The sequence below is a fragment of the Uloborus diversus genome, chromosome 4 (genome assembly GCF_026930045.1).
Source record: "Uloborus diversus isolate 005 chromosome 4, Udiv.v.3.1, whole genome shotgun sequence".
NCBI lineage: Eukaryota > Metazoa > Arthropoda > Arachnida > Araneae > Uloboridae > Uloborus > Uloborus diversus.
Window position 1 is genome coordinate 193,977,461 of NC_072734.1, and position 23,636 is coordinate 194,001,096.

At 34.1% G+C, this 23,636-nt stretch overlaps 3 protein-coding genes across 3 annotated transcripts in view; 1 reads left to right on the forward strand and 2 right to left on the reverse strand.

The window, feature by feature from the left end:
* Positions 1 to 758, reverse strand: part of LOC129221428 (aldehyde dehydrogenase, mitochondrial-like) — a 37,157-nt gene extending 36,399 nt beyond the window's left edge. Inside the window, exon 1 of the mRNA XM_054855911.1 lies at positions 524 to 758. Coding sequence (XP_054711886.1) covers positions 524 to 637 — 114 coding nt within the window. The 5' untranslated portion in view covers positions 638 to 758. The remainder of the gene's footprint in view (positions 1 to 523) is intronic.
* Positions 759 to 12,094: 11,336 nt separating this feature from the next.
* LOC129221491 (carnosine N-methyltransferase-like) lies at positions 12,095 to 19,973 on the reverse strand. The gene is made up of 3 exons (XM_054855973.1): positions 19,792 to 19,973; positions 14,287 to 14,504; positions 12,095 to 12,417 (listed from the first exon to the last, which is right to left on the reverse strand). Exons 1-3 carry the CDS (start codon positions 19,886 to 19,888, stop codon positions 12,274 to 12,276), a joined length of 459 nt encoding a protein of 152 aa, XP_054711948.1. The 5' UTR covers positions 19,889 to 19,973; the 3' UTR covers positions 12,095 to 12,273.
* A 2,230-nt stretch (positions 19,974 to 22,203) lies between these two features.
* The window catches only part of LOC129221082 (membrane-associated guanylate kinase, WW and PDZ domain-containing protein 1-like), a 94,795-nt gene continuing 93,362 nt past the window's right edge, over positions 22,204 to 23,636 (forward strand). Inside the window, exons 1-2 of the mRNA XM_054855521.1 lie at positions 22,204 to 22,777; positions 23,425 to 23,455. Of these exons, the coding sequence (XP_054711496.1) occupies positions 22,204 to 22,777; positions 23,425 to 23,455 (605 nt within the window). The remainder of the gene's footprint in view (positions 22,778 to 23,424; positions 23,456 to 23,636) is intronic.

Here is a 23,636-nt window from a genome sequence, read left to right on the forward strand (position 1 = left end):
AGCAAAAAAGTAAATAAATAACTTTCTGACTCTGGTTTAAACTATTAAAAACAAGTCCTAAAATAAGTTTTTTTTAAGTTGACAAAGAGAAAAACTATGATTCAGTTGGAATATAAATATGAGAAAAAAGTAAAATTCATATTAAACCGTCTTCATTAATGGAAATTAAGCACAAAATAGTTTGATTTCATTCAAATTTAATTGAATTCACAATATCAGAACACATTTTTTTTCATTTCCAAAGAACACACACCATACCTATTTCCACCCCTTTTCACGTTTTGTTCGACCTATTTAAAATTTATAACTAAGAAGTCGAATTAAATCTTAATAGTCTAAAGTCTTAGATGCCTTAATTTAATTACGTATACAACATTTATGTTGTTCTTTTATATAAATTTTTAAATCTAGGCAACTTTCCAGCTTTTGCCAACATCCTGTAAAAATACGATTTTTCTGGAAAAATGACCAACCCCGATAAAATTAGATAAGATTTTCCAAGTAATTCAAACTTGTCACTAACTTTTGTGCAATGAATATCAGGTTCAGTTTGTGGTGCAGGTGAAGCAGAAGAAAAATTAAAGGCTGAAATTCTGACTTCTGTTCTCGGCACACGTTTGAATATATGTCTTAACATTTCAGGAACAAATTATTTCCGGGCGTAAAAGAATACGAATACAAACGACAGGAATGACAAAACGTTTAACTCCAGAACATCGAACGTTTTTTCTACTGCTTATCTTTTGGTTTCATTTCACTTTATTCGGCGCAATCGCGTAGAAAATATAAGAGACGTAGGTTTGCACAGTTTCTCCTCTTCAACACTCCTCCAACTAAGGTTTTCCGCTGTCTTGGTCCGCAAGGTGCAGCATTGCAAATGGACATGATGATTCAGTAATTTAAATTTATCAAAATGAAAGGTGATAATTGGAATGGATTGAATTTTTACACGGAAAGCAAGGGGTCATTGTTTGAAGCTATTCAAATCTCATCTACTACGTACCGCACTATCAAACTACGTACCGCACGTCTCCGCAACGCGCGGGTGGGGGGGGGGGCGGAGTCAGAAGGGGACCTAGCTCTATTTTCATTCAATTTTATTACAATTTTTTGTAAATCACACTTAGTTTGAGAAGCTTATTTGGTTCTGGAGCACCAAAACTTAAAACTTCTTTCCAATATAAGTAGAGATAGAGCAAATTAAGATATCGGGGTGGGGGGGGGGGGCAGGCCGAACATTTTTTCGGGCCGTCCTTTGTAGTCAAACATCACAGTTTTAGCCTTTTGGGAGGCCCCAAATAGCAGGGGCCCTAAGCCATGGTCTAGTTGGCTTATTCGGTTCTTTGACCCTGAGTATAGAGAGAGGCCCCCAACTTCCATGCACAAAAACCAAACCTTTTGGCCCGGGGGAAAAAAGTATCATAATGACCCCCCCCCCCCCCCCCCGATGTTACCAAGAACCGGCACTGCCTGTACTACGGGGAGGGATCATAGGCGGATTTAGGACTGAGTTCCTGGGGGGGCAGGATTTTTTTTTTTGAGCAACATTTTAAATCCCCCCCCCCCCCCCCCACGTTTTGGTCTGTTTTCCTCTGATGCATAAGGCCATGCTTTACTTTTTCTTTGTTTCGTTTTCATTAATGTGTTTTCATGCTGTCCTATTTGAACAGGGGTGATTGTGTTCCGGTATTTTTATGTCCGAAAATACCGGAATTATGTTTTTTTTTTTTTTTTTTGTTATGCTTTTATCTCCCTACCTCCGCAATTTTCTAAAATTATATAATACTCATCAAATATACCTGCAAGAGCCTTAAGATGGACACTTATCCCGTAAGATGGACAAATATATGTCAAGATAATTTGTATAACACCAGCTCAAAAAGTAACTTTGTAACAAATTAAAAATTTAATCACATGTACGCACAATATTTTGACTCAGAACTATTTAATACTATGGCAAAGATTACCCCCCCCCCCGGTCTCGCTTTGAAACTTTCAGGTATTTTTTGATGAACTCACAATCACCCCTGATTATTGAATTGACCTGAAGAGAGGTTACTGGTATCAAGAGAGTGACGCAGGGCTCCCTTTTAAGTAGGACATAGAATATTCCCTAATGTGGGGGGTCCGGGGGTTTGTCCCCCGGAGGAAATTTTGTAAAATGGATATAAAATTCTGCATTTCGAAGCCTTATAAGGGTTAATTGGATAGACAAAAATCTCTGGAAAAAAAAAGACAAATATATATATTTAAGTTTTATGATTTAAATGTGCGTAAGTTAATACTTTAAAAGAAATGCTATACAGATTTAGAAAATATGTAACATGAGAGTAGCATACTACTTATTAGAACAATTCATAATTTATACACTTGATAAGAAATAAAATTGAAGCACACTTTGCTTAGGAGTTTCAAAGACTTGTCTAATTATTTTCAAGGTTTGGTTGGTTAGATTGGGTGTTTTGACACAAGAGCCCTAGTAGGTTATAATGCGCCAATTCTTTTCAAGGATTTTAGAACATTTAATAATTTAAGGCACCTCATTTACACTTTCCAGTCTCTGAAATTGAGTTCTAGATTATACAATTGTACAGTATTATTAAAACTTTGTAAAAAAAAAAGAAAAAAAAAACAGCTACTTTAAGTTTAAAAGAAAAAAATAAACTATAGAATTCTCTCATTACAATAACCTTGTTTTTAATTATAAGCAGTGCAGAAAACGAAAAGGAATAGAGGTAGTGTATCATTTTTTCCGGGCTAAACAGATTAACAATATGCAGTAGAAGCAAGATAAAAGTAATCAGTACAAAAGACTTTCCAAAATACTGCATTTGGGATTAAATAAATAGCAAGATATGAAACATCTGAGTCACAAAAATTTATTTCAAGTAATTTGTTAAAAACGTAAGCACCATGATTTTTACACTTTTGATGCAGGATGTAGCAAGGAGCTGAATTTGACATATTTTGGCATTCCTCCCCCTACCATTTGTTAGAAATTTTAAAATTTCAGGTTTGTAGCCACACGTTTTCCAAATATTCAAGGTTTTCAAGCACTTGAAAATAAAATTAGTTTTTTCAAGCACTTTTCATTTTTTAAGGAACAAATCATGCAATTTTTTTGCGAGTTACGGACCCACTTCAAAGCAGTAGCCCGAAGCTATGGCTTATTTATCTTATAGGCAAATCCGGCCCTATATGTAATTCACTCTTACCTGCAGATTTTTGTAATTTTTACGAAAATTCGTCAGTTTTTACGGTTAAAGGATTTTTACAATTTTACCAATCTGAACGTGTGAATTCCAGAAGGTTCTTCAAAATGTTTTGTCTGTAAGAACACAAAATATCTCGTTTTTGAAGCCACGCAAATTGAAAATAAACATTCTGAGAAAGAAAACAAATCATAATGAGTAGATCGTTCTGTTAGCGCAATGGGGGAGGGGGGTTCTCTTTGTTTTAGGTTCTAATTTAATACTTGTCAATTATTATAATAGTTGCAGCTGAATGCATAGCTTGTTTAGCCTATATTTTCATTTATATACTTGCCCAAATGGTTTTCAGTCCAAAATAGTGAATATAGGCATATATTTAGCACCCCAGTGACAGCTGTACTATTTGTATTTAATGTTCTTTTTTTTCTTTTCTCCCATCAGAAAAGGACATTCGCTATTCTCTTCATTTTCATTAAACTATCCAAAAAAGAAAAAAAAATGATTTTTTTTGTTTTAAGATTTTGGAAAATGTGTTCTTACTATTTTAAGTCCTCCCAAAACTGGGGTGCATTGCCCCTCTATGCCCCCCCCCCCCTCAATAAATCCAAATAATAATCCAAATATAAAAATTCTCCCTTCTGAACAAGTCAAAAAAGAAAAAAAAAAAGATTTTTTAAAATTTTTTTGGAAGATGTGTTGTTACTATATAAAGTCCTCCGAAACTGGGGGGGCATTGCCCCCCTCTGACCCCCCATAAATCCGCCCATGGGAGGGATTTAAACGTTCGCCATCATAAATTTTTTGAAGGTTTTTTTTTTTTTTTTAATTTCAGATTTCATGCGGGAGCATTAGCTCACTTTATTTAAAAAGAAATACTTGCTAAGCGAATCCCTAAATTATTGTTTTAAAAATTCGATGGCCTCCTCCGCAAAATGTTTCGAAATTAATTTCCAAAAGCTTCCTTCCATTTTTTTTATGCAATCTTTGATGACGTTAGAAGAAGGATCAGAGTTTTGGGTGCTGCCTTTTAAAAATACATTTAAAAGTCATTTTTCTTAAACTATTCCAAACTATCGGGAAATCGGGGCTTATTTTTAATAATTTGATAATTATTTAAAATTCAGCAATTTTTTCGACTTAATGTTTTGTTTTTATAATGAGAAAGAGAACTATTGCTTAATTATAGAAAAATTAGCGACTGAACGTGTGCGGTGCACACGCTACGCACCTGTTAGAATCGGTCCACTGTGTAAGTTCTACTTTTTACTTCCTTTTACAAAAAAGGAAGCACTGTATTCGCAAAAAAAATTTCAGTCAAAAATCGACCTTAATTTCCGTTTTCAGGGCTCCCAACACATTTTAGCTTCAGAAAAGGGTAAAAGAGGACCATTTTCAATCAAAAAGGGGACTAAAGCGGACCAGTTAGGATCAAAAAGAGGACCTTGGGAGGACCACTCATAGTTAAACATAGGGAAGCACCAAAAGGCAAATTAGTCGCCAGCTGGGTTAAATTTGTGAAGATAATTCATTAATTAATCATAATAATGATACAATTTCTTTATCACCTGTGAAACTGATATTTTTATAAATTGAATAATATTATTTACACAAATATTTGGATGAGGGGGGAGGGGGCACTTAGTTCAGCACTTAAGGCAGCCTCGTTAGAACTAAATAGGCATAATGATACATTTTGACTTGAACCAGGGATGCTGGCGGTAGTCTCAATGAAGGATAGATGAAGCTGCGCTTTATCTTTATTTAGTTTAAAATTATTGTTATGTTTTTCTGTCATGTAATGCTTCTTAATAGCGTTATCATACACCAAACAAAAAAAAAAAAAACGTTATTCTCTTGTTTTCCGCAGTCTCTAATTTTGTTCCCATTTTCATCAGTTTCATCTAACTATTTGCTGAGAAATTTGCATTTCCCCATGACTCACACTGAAACCTAAAAAATATTGTTTTGAATTTGAACAAAGCTACAACTGAGTTTATAATAAAATTTTTTCGTATTTGGATTTTAAATTTAATCTCTTATCACAGGGTTCATACCCTTTAGAGAGAAAAAAATTTAAGCACTTTTCAAGAGTAAAAAAATATTTTTCAATGTACTACCCTAAATTCGCACTATAAATATTGCATGCAGATTTCATTTAATACTAACATATAAATAACAGGAAGTAATATAAAAAGTAGAGAAAAACAAACTGCTTTTTCTACAAGAGACACTTTGATAAAAGATCTGCTGTATTGAAAGTTTTCCTAAAAATGTCTGAAATGCTTAATGACAAAGAGAAGCAGATCACATGAGGCTTAGGTTTGCAACTTTCATATTCAAAGTATATTTTCAAGAATCATAAAGCTTAGATTTAAAAAAATAAAAACAATCCATGATTGCAAGGTCATGAGTGCTTTGAACTTCTATGGGGGGGGGGGGGGGTACTAATTCCCCTCTTTAGCAGGCATCATGACAATGAAATGATGTACATAAATTCAACTTTATAAAATTTTATAATTCAAATTTGTTTCAAATACAAACAGTTAAAATATTATGCACTCAATTGTTTACATTTAATATCCCACCTGTAAAAAAACAGTAATAACCGAAAATAAGCTAATAGTAATTAAAATTAAGTTTAAAAAACTAGAAATTTGAAATAAAAACAAAAAATTATTAATTTTTTAGTTATTCAAATAAAAATTAAAACGAGTTAATCTAATGTAGCATGTCAAAACAACTTCAGATTGCCAAAAATATAAAAATATTTATTAGATGCAAAACAATTGAAAGCCCAGATAAGCAAATTTTCACGAACCAAGTTCAAATGTTCGCATATTTCCCATAAAATAAATTTATTTATTTTCTACTAAATTAAACATAAAACATGCTAATCTAAGGTAGCTTTTGGAAAAATAACATTCGATTGGGTAAATAATTGTAATATTTTCATGATGCAAAAAGATTGAAATTTCAAATACTATAACTCATTTTCCGCGAAGTCCGAGTAAGTTCAATGTTGCCATAGTTTCAAAAATAAGTACTTCGTTAGTTATTGAAATTAAACGAAAAATAAGCTAATCTAAGGTAGTATATGTCAAAATAACTTTCTACTGTCATAAACATCAAAATATTTACAAGATGCAAAAGGATTGAAATTTCAAACGCGAGAAGCAGTTTTCCGCGAAGTCCAAGTAAGTTCAATGTTATCATGGCTTCCACACTAATTCCTTTGTTAATTACTGAAATTAAACGAAAAATAAGCTAATCTAAAGTAGTATATGTCGAAATAACTTCCTACTGTCAAAACAATGTTCAGAAAATTGCACTGATGAAATATTTTTAAAAGAATTACAAGCAATCTAATGTATGCGTATGCTTTAGATTGCTTGTAATGATTTTTGAAAGAATTCAAGAATAAAGAAACTTTTCATACTTTTTCAAAGCTTTCAAGTACTTGGAAAATGAACTTTTTTTTTTCCCAGGAACTTTTCAAGGTTCCCAGGAACTTCAAGGGCGTAAAATTTACGAATATATGCGCCTGTAAAAAAAATGGCGCATGCGCCACGAGATTACTTCCGATTTCATTTGCAAAAGGATTAGAGACCGGCTAAAACATTCCGAGTTATGGGAAGTTTCCACACACAACAGTCTCAAGAGCTTGGGATCCAATGAAAACACCGTGAGATAAAGGAATATTCGAGTTATTGAGATCAGATCGGAAAATTTATTCGTCATTGTAAACGTGAGGCTGAAATTCCGAGAAATATCGGTAGCACCCTGCTCCGCGATTCGACGTCATAACTCCTCCCCCAAACCACTTTTTGATGGATTTCCATGCTGCAACGGTTGAAGGAGGAGTAATGACGTCAATCTGAAGTGAAATAAGACGGGAAAGTCAGGTTAAGGCGGACTTAACCCTAAAAAACGGACTTTGGCGGGAAAAGCGGACCATTTGGGAGCCCTGCGTTTTGCTTACCCCCAAATGAATGTTGAGTTTTTTTTTCGACTTGATCACATGTGGATAAGTGCCTAAGAACAGATACACACACGAAATAACCATTTTTATGATTCCCCCCCCCCCTCTAAAAAAAAAAAAACAACAAGTTTTCTCGTGACATCTGTATGTACGTATGTATGTCGCATAACTCAAGAACGGAGTGTCCTAGAAAGTTGAAATTTGGTATGTAGACCACTAATAGGGTTTAGTGCACCTCTTTTTGTTGGTTGAATTCGGATGCTCCAAAGGGGATCTGGGTCTTTTGCCCCTTTTTGGGGAAAATCATTTTTAATTTCGATGTAAACTGAAATAGCGTTATAATTTGGCGGACAATAGGCGATATATCGCCAGTCTTTTGGTCTCCAACGTGGCACTTTTTTTTTAAAATCTAGTTTCAATTTGGCCACTGTTGGTGACATTAAGAGAATAAACTATTGAATCACATTAAAACTGCCAATAATGAGAAAATGACATTAAATTGGAGTAAAAGGCAGTCATGTGATGCACACATCAGCTCGTTTTTTTTACCATGTCATAAAAAAAAAATTGTGAACACGTTTGTACAAGTCACATATTTCACACAACAATTACTTCTTTTCTATGATTTCTTTTTAATGTGTCAAGGACTTTTCAGACACTCCTTGTATAAGTGATCTTCCTTTGGAAATTACTAGGAAAAAAATAATAGTGAATTCGCGATAACTCAAACACTACTCTAGTCTTCACTTGACTTTATTCTCTTACAGTGGCGTAGCTAGACCCGACTTTCGGGGGGGGGGGGGGGTTACTTCTTTTATATATATATTTCTTCTTTTTTTTTCTTTCTCTTCTCTCTTCTTTTTCTCTTTTTTTTTTGAGACTAACTTTTCGGGGGGGGGGGGGGATTTGTCCCCCAAAACCCCCCTTAGCTACGCCCCTGTTCTCTTAAAAGCCTAGTGGCGCATGAGGCAGCTAGCGTGGCATTCCATCCCAACCGGTTTAATGCCGCCTCCCTGGCACTCCCCCAGCTTGGCCAACCAAAGGCATTTACTACTCTAGTACTGAAGTTTTTATCAAGTCCCGAATTCCTTTGTCTTTAATTCCATGCTAATTGTTTTCAATATTTCAAAGTAAACTTCATTTAACTCGAAGCTTTTTCACAGATGACTCGAAATTTATTTCGAAGGAACGGAAAAAAAAGAAAGAAACAAGAGTGACTATGAGAGAAAAAATCATTCACCTTCATCTGCAATTCCTGCACAAAGCAAGGGGAACAACTGTTGAGCCAATGTGCAATAAAAGAGTTACATGTGCGGAAAGGAGCATAGCTCATTTTCTTTACACTTAGAAATGTTGATGGACTACAAATCTGCTTTTAAACTGTGAAGTTGTCAAATTAACTTATTGTACCTTAATTCAAAGGCTGACCTAAGTTAAGACGCGTTCCCCCTTCATTCTTTAGTTCGATCATTTGCTGATAAGTTCCCGAGAGAGAAGAGAAAGATGTCTTTAACTATTAAAGATGTCTAAGTGAAAGCTAAAAACCTTAGATTTAGAAAGTAAAGTATGACATCAAAAGGAATCCAACATCAAAAGTGGCACGAATAAATGAATACGAATTTGAAATGAATGAAGATGTGCACTTTTCCTGAAGTAGAATTAGCTCTATTCAAGTGGTTCCAGCAGTACCGAAATCAAGGTCATGCCATTCCTATAGTGGGACTTTGCTGCATGAGAAAGCAATGAATTTTGCTAGATACATATATACAGGGTGTTCCGTTTTAACCTGCAAGACCTTTATTTTCGCAACCTTTAGTCCTAGGTGTATATTTCCAATTGCGAAAATGTTCAAAATCAGATGCAGAATTAAGCTACTGAAAGTTTGAAGCAAAAATAAAAATTAGTCAAAAAATACAAAATTTAACTTTTTATACGGGCCCTAGGTCCCCTAACTACTATTTAGAGAAATAATCTCCATTGAAAACTCTTACTGACACAAAAACCTTGGCATTTGTGCGACCAAAATTCAGGGAGATATTCCTGTTTAAAGTTTTAAGGGATACAAAAGATAAGATTGGAACTTACCGCCCTTTCAGAAGAATGACATCGTCGAAGTAAGAAAAATAAGATATTTATATTTTTCATTGCTGTTTAAAAATAAATGCAAATGTTATGCCCTGATACTCAAAAACACACGACAAAACCTCGAACAATTTGAAAAACCACTCTATGCGCAAGTACAATTTTAAACACGTTAACTGCTATATTTTCCCTCAAAAGGTGTTATTGCCGGTGAGTGAAAAGTGGTGTATGTCACAAAACGCTGCGTTTAATATCTCCGTGAATATTGGTGGTACTAATTTCAAACTTTTTGTGTTGGAAATGTTTTTGAATGGAGATTATTTCCCTAAATATAAGTTAGGAGACATGGGGCCCAAATAAAAAGTAAAATTTTGTATTTCTTGACTTATTTTTATTTTCATTTCAAACTTTCAATATTTTAACTCTGCATCTGATTTTGAACATTTTTGCAATCGGAAGTATACATCTAGGACTAACGGTTGCGAAAATAAAGGTCTTGTAGGTTAAAACCGAACACCCAGTATATATGCATATATATATATATATATATATATATATATATATATGTTACCTAACCAGTGGCGGATGGGACAGTATGAACCGGCCCTGACACTTAGAGACCAGCCGGCCCCTTAATTGCTACATAAAGAGGAGAGAGACAACCCTCTACTTTTTTCAAATTAATGTAAAAGGGAGAGCGGATCCAGCTTCTAGTTTCAGGAGAGAGTCTTAACTAAAATTTGAGGACTCAAGTTTAGAATAATTTGCGTTTACAAATTTGGAGAATATGGGGGGCCCTCCCCCGGAAAATTTTCAAAATTATAGCTCCAACAACTTCAATCGTCGCACTTTCTTCTAAAATAAAAAAATGCTTTTGTCACTGAAACTCCACAAGTTATTTTTTAATATTTCAACTTTTTACAACCGAGAGCATTTTATTTCTTTTTTTTTCCATCAGTAAATTAAAATTGGCAGCCTCGGCTCTGCAGTCTCCCCGAGCGACGACTCTACCTTGACGGGTTCATTGTCCTTCACACAATATGAGTCGGTAGATTTTTTTTTTCTTTTTCATTCCGTAGCCTTTACTTTTCTTGCAGCGATTTTCTTCTATGTCGATGAGAATATTTTGATATTGCCATAGATACTTAATATATTTTTTTAAAAGAAAAAAAGGTGTTTTTTTTTTTGCTATTCAGTTGTAAAATTCAATGCGGCCCAAACAGGCTCCATCCCCTCTGTACCTAACATAGAAAATTTCCATGCTGGTGCTTGATGGCTGAAGAAGTTTATGACCAGACACAACTTCGTCTTCAGAACTCTTCACAGAGAAACTACATATTGTGCAAAAAAACTTTTAAGTTCCATAATCTTGTCTGTTATATGTACATATTAATTAAAATATTTGATGGTTTTTAATACAATAGTACTTTTTATTAAATTTCAAAAATTTTAATGACTCCCAAGGGGTGGCGGTTGAAAATCGTAAAAGCCTCCGCCCCCCAGACCCGTTACATTCTTGTGGGGGGGGGGGGGGAGAGGTCAGGGAGCAATAGCTCCCCATGCATCCAGTAGGGCTTTGAAAACTAATGTTATACATACAGTGCTGGTAAAAAAAATTGCATCACCCTCGCATTTTCACAACAATGCGATTATGCCAGAAGTTTTGGTCAACCGATTAACGTTGAATGTATTGTAACGAATTCGGCGAGACTTCCAACTTTCTTGAAAGGATGACACAGTTCTTGATAAAAACACAGGAGTTTTATTTACACTATGTACAGGAGAAATCGTCAACAACTGCTAAATTAATCATCAGCAATTAAGCAAATATCACCCAACACCGTAAACTTGACGGTTACACACGTATTTACTTCCAAATACGAAAACAACACAGCGAAATGCCTCGCAATAAACAGAGCAAATACGCTCTCAGTTCGAAATCTCAATCGAAACTAAACTTTTTATCCAGCGTAACGGCTTATATACACACACCGAAAAGAGAGCTCTCAAATATTCCAAACGCTTCTGGAAAATAGTAGACCGTTATCAAATTTTATCAATGAACAAAAATAGAAACAGGGGGGTCGTATACTTTAGCCATATGTTAAGGGCTTGTATATTCATTACGGGAAACTATTTACAGGTTACGTTACTACAATAATTACTATTTACAAGATTTGTAACAGTATTGAAATTCTGCAAAACTTATGAAATAAAAATTTAACAGCGGGAATCCGATAACTGTTTACATAGATCGGGGCTGTTTCCGGGCCAAGGGAAACTGCTGACCCCATGTTCATTTTTCCATTTCTGAACCTGCGTGTCAGTTTAGAGAAAAAAAATTACTTAACCCCATGTCGATTTAAGTCTAATGGCAGGATAAAGGTTTTTAAATTGTTACTTACCAGTTTTGTCCTATGGCACGGAGCAGAATCATCCTGGAAAATGACGTTTAGGACTGAAGTAAAGTGATCCCGGATAGTAGGAAGCAATTTCTCCTCCAAAATGCCAATATACACCTGAGCGTTTACTGTTCCTTGCACAAAGTGAAGCCCACCAACTCCTTGATCAGAAATACATCCCCAAATCATCTGGCATACGGGATGCTTGACTGTGTTGAATGCATTCGGGATGATATTCTACCCCTTTGCGGGTGCAGGTGATGCAATTTTTTTTTACCACCACTGTACAAGGAGTGTAGGAACACAGCATATTACAATACATAAGAAATTTACACTCAGCATTTTTCCAATCATAAAGATTACCAAGAGACACCTTTTGGTCATGAACTCACACAATAAATTAATAAAACGTATTTTAATTTCATAATGTTAGGAAAACACACTTTGTACATGTAAGATATGAAAAAATAAAGAACAGTAAATATTATATAATAGCTTGGCTGCAAATACAAATTAAAAAGAAAATAGGAAGAAAAAGAACTATTTGATTTTGATAGTTTTATATGAACAGCAATGAGTAACAGTACATATTTCTGTGCTAGTGGTTTTTCTCAAATGATTTCTGTACAATGCTATTTTCGAGGTATGGCTTTTGACACACAAAGTACACGCTTCTATATTCGTATGACATCATTGAATGTGGATTTTGTGAATACGGAGTAGGAATGTTAACTTCTTCTTTCTGAAAGACAGAATGAAAAGATTTATTTAGGAAGCTTATCATTTTTACACATGAATTAACCTATTAAAAGAGAAAAAAACTTTCAAAACATAAATTATTAATTTCCTATAAAACATAAACTTTTTTTATTTTATGATTTTGAAAATTTTATTGAACAATGGTGAAGGGATAAATTTCAGGGGAAAAGAGTTTGCACTTTGTTATAAACCACAAAAGCCCAGATTAAAAAGAAAAAAAAAACTTTTAAAATGCAAATTATTAATTTTAAACCTTTTTAAAGTAATAATTTTGCAAATTTTATATTTCTGAAGGAATAAATTTCAGCAGAAAAGAGTTTGCACTCTATTATAAACAACAAAAGTGCGGATAAAGGTGTAGTTTTCCGTTATATACATGTCACGGCTCATTTTCAACATTTTTCATCAAAACTGGTCAAAATAAAATGCTTAGCAACTCCCCTAAATCTGCCAAAATAAACATTGTTGAAATTTTAAATTTAGTATTTAATTTTTAATTAAGGCACTCCATTAAATGAGATTAACAGTCACATTAAAATAGGAAAAATAATCCACCAAAAAATTAACTAAACTGTTAAAAGTATAACACTTGGATGTGTCAGAAGGTATAATATAACTCTTGGTTCTGTTTTGGACAGTAAATATTTGATACTAATTTCATCTCTTTAAATAAAATTAGCATAAAATTTAAGTTGTGTGTCAAACAAACGTTTAATAGTTTTTGCTTTAATGATAAACATTTTAATATTTACTTTCACAAAAAAACTTTTAAAGTAAAATTACCATATTTATTTTATTTACTTACTTAATTTATTATCATTGTTATTATTATTCTTGACAGTTCATATATTTGGGCATTGATTTTTGCAACATTAAAATTACTAGGACCCCCCTCCCCTTCCTCTTTTTTTTAAAGCTGAATTTTGATTTTCCTTTATTTTCCCCATGTTTTCAGTTTCTCCTACCGCGCACAGAAGGGCGAAAAAGCCTAAAAAGCGCTTATAAATGGTTTTTTTCCTGTATTAAATCAATTGAGGATTAATAAATTGGCACAGACCTACCTCTTAGGCTATCAGAACTGGAATTTTAGATCCCTTCGTCTACTAAAAAGCTGAAGGGAGCCTTTAGAAAGTTGAAGAACCATGAGTGAGGGAATTTACAAAAATTGCTTTTAAGCGGTCTATATTTTTTTCCCTTATTAAAAGTAGGCACATTTAATTTCTCTCGTGTCCAACGATAGCAATAGGATGGGAAAAAATCAGCAATCGAATTCTCAAACCGAAAACCGGTTTTGATCAGCACCGAAAACTTGGGAGTTCAAGGTTATTTTTTTCAAAACACTCTACAAAAAAATGTCCTCTTAGAAATTAATATTAATTAGCCATCAGTGGTCTGTAGAAAGACCTTGAAAAGGAATTAGCTTCATAAACCTACGAACTTTGGACCCTGAGCCCAAACAAGTCGAGAAAACTCCATTATAACATGCCTGTCTAAACAAACAAGCGAGAAGGTTTAAAAACATTTTAAAGCACTTTTTGGCATTTTCGCCCCACTGTGCGGCGGGGCAACTTGGGATAAGAAAAAAATATAGAAATTCCCCCCTTATCATCTTGTCAAACTACATTCTAAGAGTGGTTTCAACCCTTAAAAAAGCATGAGGCATTAACAATCATTATAATGAGGACATGGAAATGATCGTCTATATAAAAACCAAACTCTGTGGTACAACAGCCCGTGCGGGCCACTTTGATCATCTATAAAACTCTAACAAATTAAAACAGTTAATTATCTTTTAAAAGACAATGTGACTTTACAAAGATGAAAATAAAAGTTTAAAATATTCAAAACTTACAAGCATGTTAAATCCATATTTCAATATAATTTCTCTAATTTCTTCATAGCTGGGCTCTATCGACTTTTCGTTTGGCAAATCAGCATGATGGTATAATAAAGGTCCTAAATTAATCCAAAAGCCTCCAGGTTTCAAAATATTCCATGTTTTCTCAATATAATCTAATATATTATTAGCAGTATCCAAGAAGAAACATGATACTATGCAATCCCAAGAATCTAAAAAATATAAAGTTTTATTAATTTTGGAAGAAAAAAAAACATTGGTGAAAAAAAAGTAAACATAAAACATGGAAATATGCCATTAATGAAAATTTAAAATTCTGACACACAAACAGCTGGTATCTCGTAATCAATAACCTATCGGGATGAAAACATTTTTAGAAAAATATCCTCACAAATGAAAAATTGTTATTATTTTTTTTAAAAGTATGATAATATGCAATAAGTGAATGAGTAATTAAGGGCAATTTCATTTCTAAAAATTCATATATGGTATATGCTACATTTAGAGTTTTGAAATCCATGATTTTTTATAATTTTCTATCCAATAGTAACTTTTCATGACTCACAGGATGCATTCAAACAGATAAAAATATTTGCAGCAATTATTATGTATTCAACTTCATTTTATACACTATCTGACAAAAGATGGTATGATTGCAATTTTTGTTAGGCTTAAAAAATTTGGTAATTTTTGACTGATTCATATACAGTGAAGCACCGTTTATGCGTTTTTGAAGGGACTATATGAAAAAAACGTACAAACGAAAAAACGTATAATAGGTATAGGTTAATGTGTATTAGACTTCGCAGGGGGTCAATTATAAAAATATATAATGGATGAAAACGTATAAAAGAGAAACGTATAAATGGTGCTTCACTGTATTTTATTTTTCTCACAAAAAAACCCTTCCCACCAGAGTTCCTGTGAATCATATCAACAAAAAAAATAAAATAATAATAATAAAAATAATAAATAAATAAAACCACTCAGCATCCAAAAAAAAAAAAAAAGAAATCCTGAAATAAACTTCTGCATTTTTTCTGCTGTTGTTTAGTGTCTCCATCAAATCAGATATTTCAGGTACTTTTGAGATGACCACAGGCATCACAATTGGTAGTCTTCAAAATCACAGCTAAGCTTAGAAAAACGAGTAACACTCAGTAAATCAATTTCTCAAATAGTATCCAAGACATAAAATTTTCATAGAAGTGGTTCAAAATTATTCTCTGCGGTTTCAATGTAAATAAATGGCTTTCAGGCCCATAACCACTTTTATTTCAAGGAGGGTTTTACCAATTCATTTCTAATGAAATCTATAGTATGATCGATAGAATTTGTTTTTATTCATATTTTCTGTCAGTTTTCATTACAGTAGGCTATTTAAATGAGGGGATGCTACTTTACGGATGTGTGTATGAGCAAACGCAAAAGGTGATGTGTCTCTAAAAAAAAGAAAAAAAATACAATGTTCACAAAACATAACTTCACTCCCTGTGGTATAGCCAGGATTTCATTTCAGGTGGGGTGGGGAGGAGGAGGTTTAAGGAATTTTGACAAATTGATATGGAGATCATCTTGAAAATAAGCAAAATAGATTTTAGAGATGAAAATTTGATTTAACTGTTACTAATGACAAGTAATAAATTTGAATGCATTCGAATTTTAAACACGCAGCAAAATTGGAAATTGGAAAATTACAGCAAAATTACAAGAGTAATTTTCTGTTATAGCCATATTTTTAATAACCTCATGCTCATCGGGAGTTATGTTTTCATCATCATGATAATAAAGCCAAACCTACGACAACCTATTTTTGCTCATTTTACTCCTCAGATATGTTTTAAATCTATTTAAGCACGAGAAACTTTTTTCGACAGAACACGTTGTAACAGGAAGTGTGCTTAGTATTTTTAATTAATAATAATGAGCCGGAATACTTACTCGTTCAACAAGAAGAATGAAGCCGAAAATAAAATTCTCGACAATATCGTTATCTTATTATCATGAAGCACGACCATAAAAAAATGAGACGAAGCTAATCGGCTCATCAGCAGAATGGTTCTTTTCTGCGACGGGGGTGAACTGAAAGTATTTTTTTTCTTGACGTCACCACAGTTCTGTCTTGCTCCCAAGCTAGATTCCCCATTTTCCCAGGAAGCCCACGCAAAGACAAAATTCGAAGAAATTTGGAGGAACTAGACAAAGGAGAAGTGCCTTTTGTTAGATTTCAAAAAGTTATATCTCAGGGTTCGTTGATTTAAATCAGCTTAATTTAAATCCTGATTTAAATCAAGTGATTTAAAAAAAATCATTGATTTGAATTAAGTGATTTTTTTTAAAAAACATCATTGATTAAAATCAGTTGATTTAATTTTTTAAATGAATTTTGTATTTTTAGAATGTGTTGCTCTAAATTTAACTACACTGTGTTATACAATTTTAATAACTGTATAAATCCCCCTTTCTGTGTGTGTAACACATTTTCAGATTCTTGCAATATTGCTTTTACTCAAATATAAGTTCAAAACAAATAAAAATTTGCAGTTTTCCTTTGTACACCATGACTAATTAAGTTAAGAAAAGTAATTGTTCAACATATTTATGCAACACTTAAAGCATACATGATGATAGGGACCTTATCTTTAAGCAAAGCATAAAACAAAATTGCATCTGACGTAAACTTTCCAACATATATAAAATTCTTAAATATTTATTGAATATTTAGAGAACTTGTTTTAAGAGCAAACTGAATGGATTCATTAATTCAAATTACTTTATTTTCTAGGTTTTTTGCCTTCTTCATCCCAATTGCACACTTGAATCCCTTTTAGAACTTTTGTTGACTCTACGCTTATAAATATAGAAAACTGCCAAATTTTAAGAAATTTTTTCTCCTAAAAAGAATGAAAGTTATAATTCTAGACAATAGTGGTACCACTGTTTCAGAATTATAGGGGGAAGAATTTGTGGTTGCAGCTGCGGGGGGGGGGGGGGGTGTCAAAGCTGTTCTACTTATACCTATTATTGAAGAATAGCTACTACTCCATGAAATGAAAATAGCTAAAAAGTTGCATTTTCATCTATTGTACGAACTATATTATGTTTATTTATGTAAAAGTAATTAATATCTAGAAATTTTTAAAAATTTTAAAAATAAAAAGAATTTAACTTTTTTGATTATTTAAAAAACACATAAAAAATCACAAACCCTGGTATATTCTCAGAATTTGTATCTACTTCAATGATACAAGGGAAAACCAACGTTTTTGGAGAGAGGAATATTTTAGCACACCAGGGAAAATCTGAAAATCATTGTAATAAAGCTCTACACCTTACGGTGTTCCCTCATTTCGTGGGTGCTCCCTCCCCGCATAAAATAATTCATTTTACTGTACCAATTTTCCATTAAAAATTTTTTTTGTATGCTATATTGTACAAAAGAATTAAATTATACATACATATGTTCCATTTTTTACTTGAGTATAATGCTTGTTTTCAACAGAAGGCATTTATTTCTTCTGGACCCCCCTGAATCCTCCCTTTGCTAAGCCACCTGTTCACACCAACAAAACAAGTCCTGAATTTATTACACACAGATGATTTTACGCAGCAATTTAGTTTCTAAGAAAAGTTTAGAGCCGTTGTTGAAAGATACATCCTGTAGTAGCTCTAATACACACGTCCTAACTCGCAACAAAGGCGCTGAAATCGATCGAAGTTTGCCAAAATGGCTCGTTATTGCAACAGTGAGTGCTTTGTCGTTGTGACCGATGTTCCGATGTATTACAGGTGCAGGACACAAATTCTAGCAACTGCTTTAAACCTTCCTTAAAAACTAAAATGTTGTGTAAAATTGTCTTTGTGAAAATAAATTCGGGACTTGCTTTGCATTCATCAGTTTCTGGCTTTGCGTGCATGTAACGCATCAGCATTGCGTTTGCGACCATTTGTTCCACATGAGGCTTGCTTTTTATCGTCCCCTCTAACACCCCTTAAAGTTTTGCCCAAGAGTTCAGATTCACCCTGTATTTCAGAATAATTTTGGAAAAACTCGGAGGGGGGTTTACAGGTATTTAATGGGCATTGGGCAACTTAAAAAATATTTGGCGTTACTGGAGCCAACATTGTAAAAAGAGAGTACAGAGTATATTAAAATATAATACAGGAAAAGCAATAACATTAAGAGCACTGAAAACAAAGTGACAAATGAAAAAAAAAGCTTAAGTATATTACATTAAACCAAGGCTCTATTAGATCCAAAAAAAAAAAAAGAGATAATATATTTCCAAACATAGATTTATCTGCATATAATCGAAAAGCAGGTCTTTTCTTCAGAAAAATACAAAAAGCTTAAAACATAAGTGTATAAGCTGAAGCAAAATATTTTTTTCAAAATGTGATGTTTAAGCACCTCAAGGTTTGATGGTACATTCATGACACTATGCTTTTGTTTTTTCCGAAGTAGTTTATTTTCTTCAATATGCAATAAATCTCTCTCTCTCCACCCCCCCCCCCCCTTTTGAATGGAAAAAAAAAAACATTGTATGTACTACATCAATTTATGAACATTTTTCTTATAAGTGCTGATGCATTTTGGCTAAAAAAACCATTCATCCTATCTGAAAATAATTTTTTTTTGTTCGAATCATGAGCAGGCAAAGCCTTGAAGTTGCCAATTATCACATTTTCAGAGAAATCTACGCCAACAACATGGTTACTTGCCATTACATTATCGCTATGATAAAATAAACAGGAATAAAAAAAAAACAGCTTACTTTATTTCAAGTCGATTTCTTCTGAAAGAAACATATGCTACTTCACTAAGAAGCGCTACATTTGGAAGTATTTAGTGATTTATCGCTCACACAGCCATTACAGAAATGCCAACATTCTATTTAAAATTAGCAGATCAATACACAATAGCTGCCAACACTCCCTTTTCACATTCTCAAATTTTGATGCTTAAATTAAGGTCAAACGTAAATTCTTCAGTTTGTTTTTAGAATTTGATTTTTACACTCTTATAGGGCCTGATTACTGCACAGGCTTAGGGCCCCTCTTCCTAAGGGGCCCAAATTACTTAAAGAATTATGCATAGCATTACAACTATACGAGAGATGCACATCTTTTAAAAATAATGACTTGTTGATTGAAAAAAAAAAAAACTTTCATCAGTCAGAATTTTTATTCACTCTGTCAGTAGCAAACTCACCATGCCATTATTAAGAGAGGCCCCAAAGGAGATTCATAAATGCACATGATAAATGAATTAATTCTGTGATAGGCAAAGGTGTCTCCAAAAATGCATTCTGACGGCCCCCAAACCTGTAAATCAATTAGCATTAATCTCTATAGCATTCCGCTATGGAGCCTTCAGGGGCCCGCCGAACTATTGCGGGCCTAAGGCCTCACTTTTAGTTAGCCGGGCCCTGCTCATGGACAAATTGTAAACTCTTACTGATGAAGCATTGCTGTAAAAGATTAATTAAAATTACTCACCATTGACATTATAGATCTCTAGATAATTCCCAGCAGCCATAGAAAACTCGAGACCTTGAGGCAATTTACTGGGATCTACGTCTGGAAACCTGGCCATTTGAACCTGGTGTAATGATTTCAGATTGTTACAATACTGATGTACCCACGGGTAGATTCGAAAGAGATCGGCGCCTTGGCATCTGTAAAAATGAATTCCGTCGTCACTCTTCGAGAAATATCAATAGTGCTGACGACTTTGCTGGCAGATTTAATTACTAAATGGTAAATGAAAAGCCATTAACTGATGAATGAGCAAAAGTTTAAATAAACTTCAAGACTTGTTACTACTGAAATTTGTGAAATATATCAGAGAAGGAAATGAAAAATACAAATCAATACTTCAAAATTAGTACAAATTACTAATTGAACTAAAATTAGTACAAATCAATGCTTCAAAAATTAAGACAATTTATTTCAACCTAATCTCATACTAGGACACAGAAAGCCTGACTTTTTTAAAAGATTGTTTAACTGATGATAATTATTGAAACAAACATAAATATTATAAATTTCTTTGCTGAGGATTTTCAGTTTTTTATGAAATATTACCTACATAGTTAAACAGTATTTTAATTTTATTGATTACTGGGAACATAGGTGACAAAAAGATACATAACAATAGAAGAAGGGTCATCCAAATGGAAAGTTGAAGCATTTTACTTCAACATACTGAAAAATCTCTCCACAATTCAAAAGAATTACAATAATATCCTGCACGAGCATCCGCAGAATGCAACTAGTAACTAATGTGAAATCCCGGAAGTAACCCCCCTATCGATTATAGCCCCCCCTTTTTGTGGAAAGTGGAATCATTTTATAATCTCAAATTTACCCCCACCCCCCCTTTCACATAAAATTTTTTCGGACCATCTTCATTTGCCACTCCGTCCAAAAAAAAAAAAAAAAAAGATAACATTTTCTGTTTTACTTAGAAAGCCTCTACAGAGGTTTAGTTTCCCCCTCCATGTGCAGATTTTCTTTTCTAAAAAAAAAAGACGTTACTTCTTATCTCATTGACGTCAATCGTTATCTCAACTGATAAGATAAAAATTGATATAAAAAGGCAACGCATCTGAACATCCTTATCATTTCTTCTCTGGATACTGTCGACTCGTCATGGCTGGCCAGGTAAGCAATTTTGGTTACCGCGCAATAGTATTTGCTCTGAAAGCTGGTAAATGGGAGGACGCACTTAAATCTAAAAAACTTCTCGGATACCGAAGTGTAATAATTAGCGAACATCCCCCATCAAATGACAACTCTTGCGAATGGAACGGTCTCCACTACCACGGCATAGTTGAGCATAATAGCTCCTACAGATTTGATGGCGACCGCGTATTTAATCAATTCAAATTGGAAGAGTGCGAGTGGTTCAAATCAGAACAGTGCAAATTACCCGTAAACTTTTTAGCTTACATGCAATTGCCACCAAGAAATATTGTATGGCGAAACCAGAGAGACAACGAAAGCGACCTTCCTCTACTGGAAGCTCAGGTTACTGAAGACCTAATACGCGAAGTCGGTGAACGAAAAGCGCAGCGATTTAACAATAAATTAGAAGGCGGTAAGGACATAATGATCATCAAAAATTGGATTCTTGAATCCCATTCTCAATCAGAAGCTGAACTTATGAATTATTACCATAGCGATCCACAATTCGAATCTATTTACTGTAAAAGAACTTTCTCAACTAACTTCAAAAAAGCCCTTAGCTTTGCAATCCAAAGCACATTAGACAAATCCCTAAGAGACCTAGCAGCCGAATATCGTGACCCCAAAAACCTTTGCATGACACCTGAACAAAGCGCGGATCTGGATGAAAAGATGGTGCAAATTTCAAAATATAGATCCCAAAGAATTCCTCCAAAATATAATAAACTGTTTTGATAAAAAAATACGTAAACTCAACACGCTCGTACTAAAAGGAAAACCTAACTCAGGAAAGACTTGGATTAAAAAGCCTACATATTTTATGGGGAAATAAGCCAAGGAACATCAGGCTACAGTTTTATGTGGCAGGACTGCGTTAACAAACGTCTAATAATAATCAACGAACCATTCTTCGACATGTGCATAATTGAACAACTTAAAGTTGTATTGGAGGGAACAGGTACATTCGTTCACAAAAAAAATTGTTCCGACGAATACTTAAGACCCCACCCCTGTAATAATAACATCTAACAATCATCCGTGGAATCAATCGCCCTCCTCTGAACCAGCTATCAGAGCTAGATGCATAGCATACTATGATAACCTTAAAGCCTGGCCAGCCCTGAAAAAACTAAAAAGAGATCTCCATCCACAATGGATTTCCATTTTTGCAATAGAATATGCTAATACCCCAATAGAAATTATGGACTTTTCAGATGAAGAATGCACTGGCCCGGGTATAGATATTGCGGACCAGGTACCGACATCAAAGCCAGCGACAGGAAAGGAGGACCAGTCAACAAGCTCGACGCAATCTGCAGAGAGCACGATATTAACTTGTCAGAACACTCCCAGCTCGACAGAGAAACCGCCGATAAAATCTTTGAAGAAAAGGCATATCAGCAGGGTGTACTCGGAAACCTATTTGCCCTCGCCATCAACTTCAACGCCAAAATTGCGAAAAACCCAGTCATCGCACCTTTCCTTCCCGGTCAGAAAACTAGAAGACGACCTCGAGGAGGACCAGGACCAGACAGACAGCAACGAACACCAAATAAAAGATTCCGCCCCAGTTACGACCTGCGAAGCCGCTACAAACACGGAAAATACCCCGGACTTAACCCAGGACAGCAACAGATTCCAATCATGGCAAATAACCAAGGAGAACCAGAAATGGATACTGATGGACCAGGAAACCAGACTGATGCAGTTCAAGGAGCAACTGGAGCAGGAGCCACTGGTGGAACAGGAGGAGGAGGACAAGTCCCCACAATGAATCCAAGACCTATACAAACAGGTACACAAATATTTCATTTCTCTAGAACCTTTAGACATTATATAAAAACTGGAACTCCAACATACAGTAAAAGTTTTGACCAACAATGGTCTATTATACCATATGAATGTCCTTTCTCTTCTATGAAACCACGTGATTGGCAAGTTATTAATGTATGTTCAAAAAGATGGAGAGTTCTTAGGGTAGGATTTAATTTAATGCACTTAATTCCATTTACGAATAGCATTAAAACTAATGGCGGTACAGTTGCACCAGAAATCGCATTTAATCTTATGCCATATTGTGAAACATATATAGATAAGGGTTATCAACTACCAATATGGAATTTGAACGCAGATGACTATCTCCCCAACAACTTTATGACAAAAAATAGCGGAAACCAAGATGACGCATCACTTAGACAATTAGCTTTTGTAAATTCTTGGATAACTAAAGGAGAACAAGATAACGAAACACTTAACTTATACAAAAAAAAAAGATAACTTGGGACTTTGATCTAATGAACTCAAGTGAATGGGGAACTTTACAACCTACACAAGAGTTTAGCTTCGAATGGAAACCTTCCCCCGAAGACTTATGCTGGAGACATGCTTTAACTTTTGATCAACAACAAGCTCCAGGTAAAGATCAAGGAGCATGTGCTAAAGCCAGATGGGATGGAACTCAATTACCTCAAGGGCAAGGAATAACAAATAATTATTTATTATGGGGATTAAAACAAAATTTACGTAAACCTATGCCATCTTGTTTAATTAGACCTGTTACTTTCCATGATAGTGAAAAAAACTTACTGCCATTAGTATTTCAATGCTTAATTAAATACCATTGTACTATTGAATGTGATATAAATGATATTGGA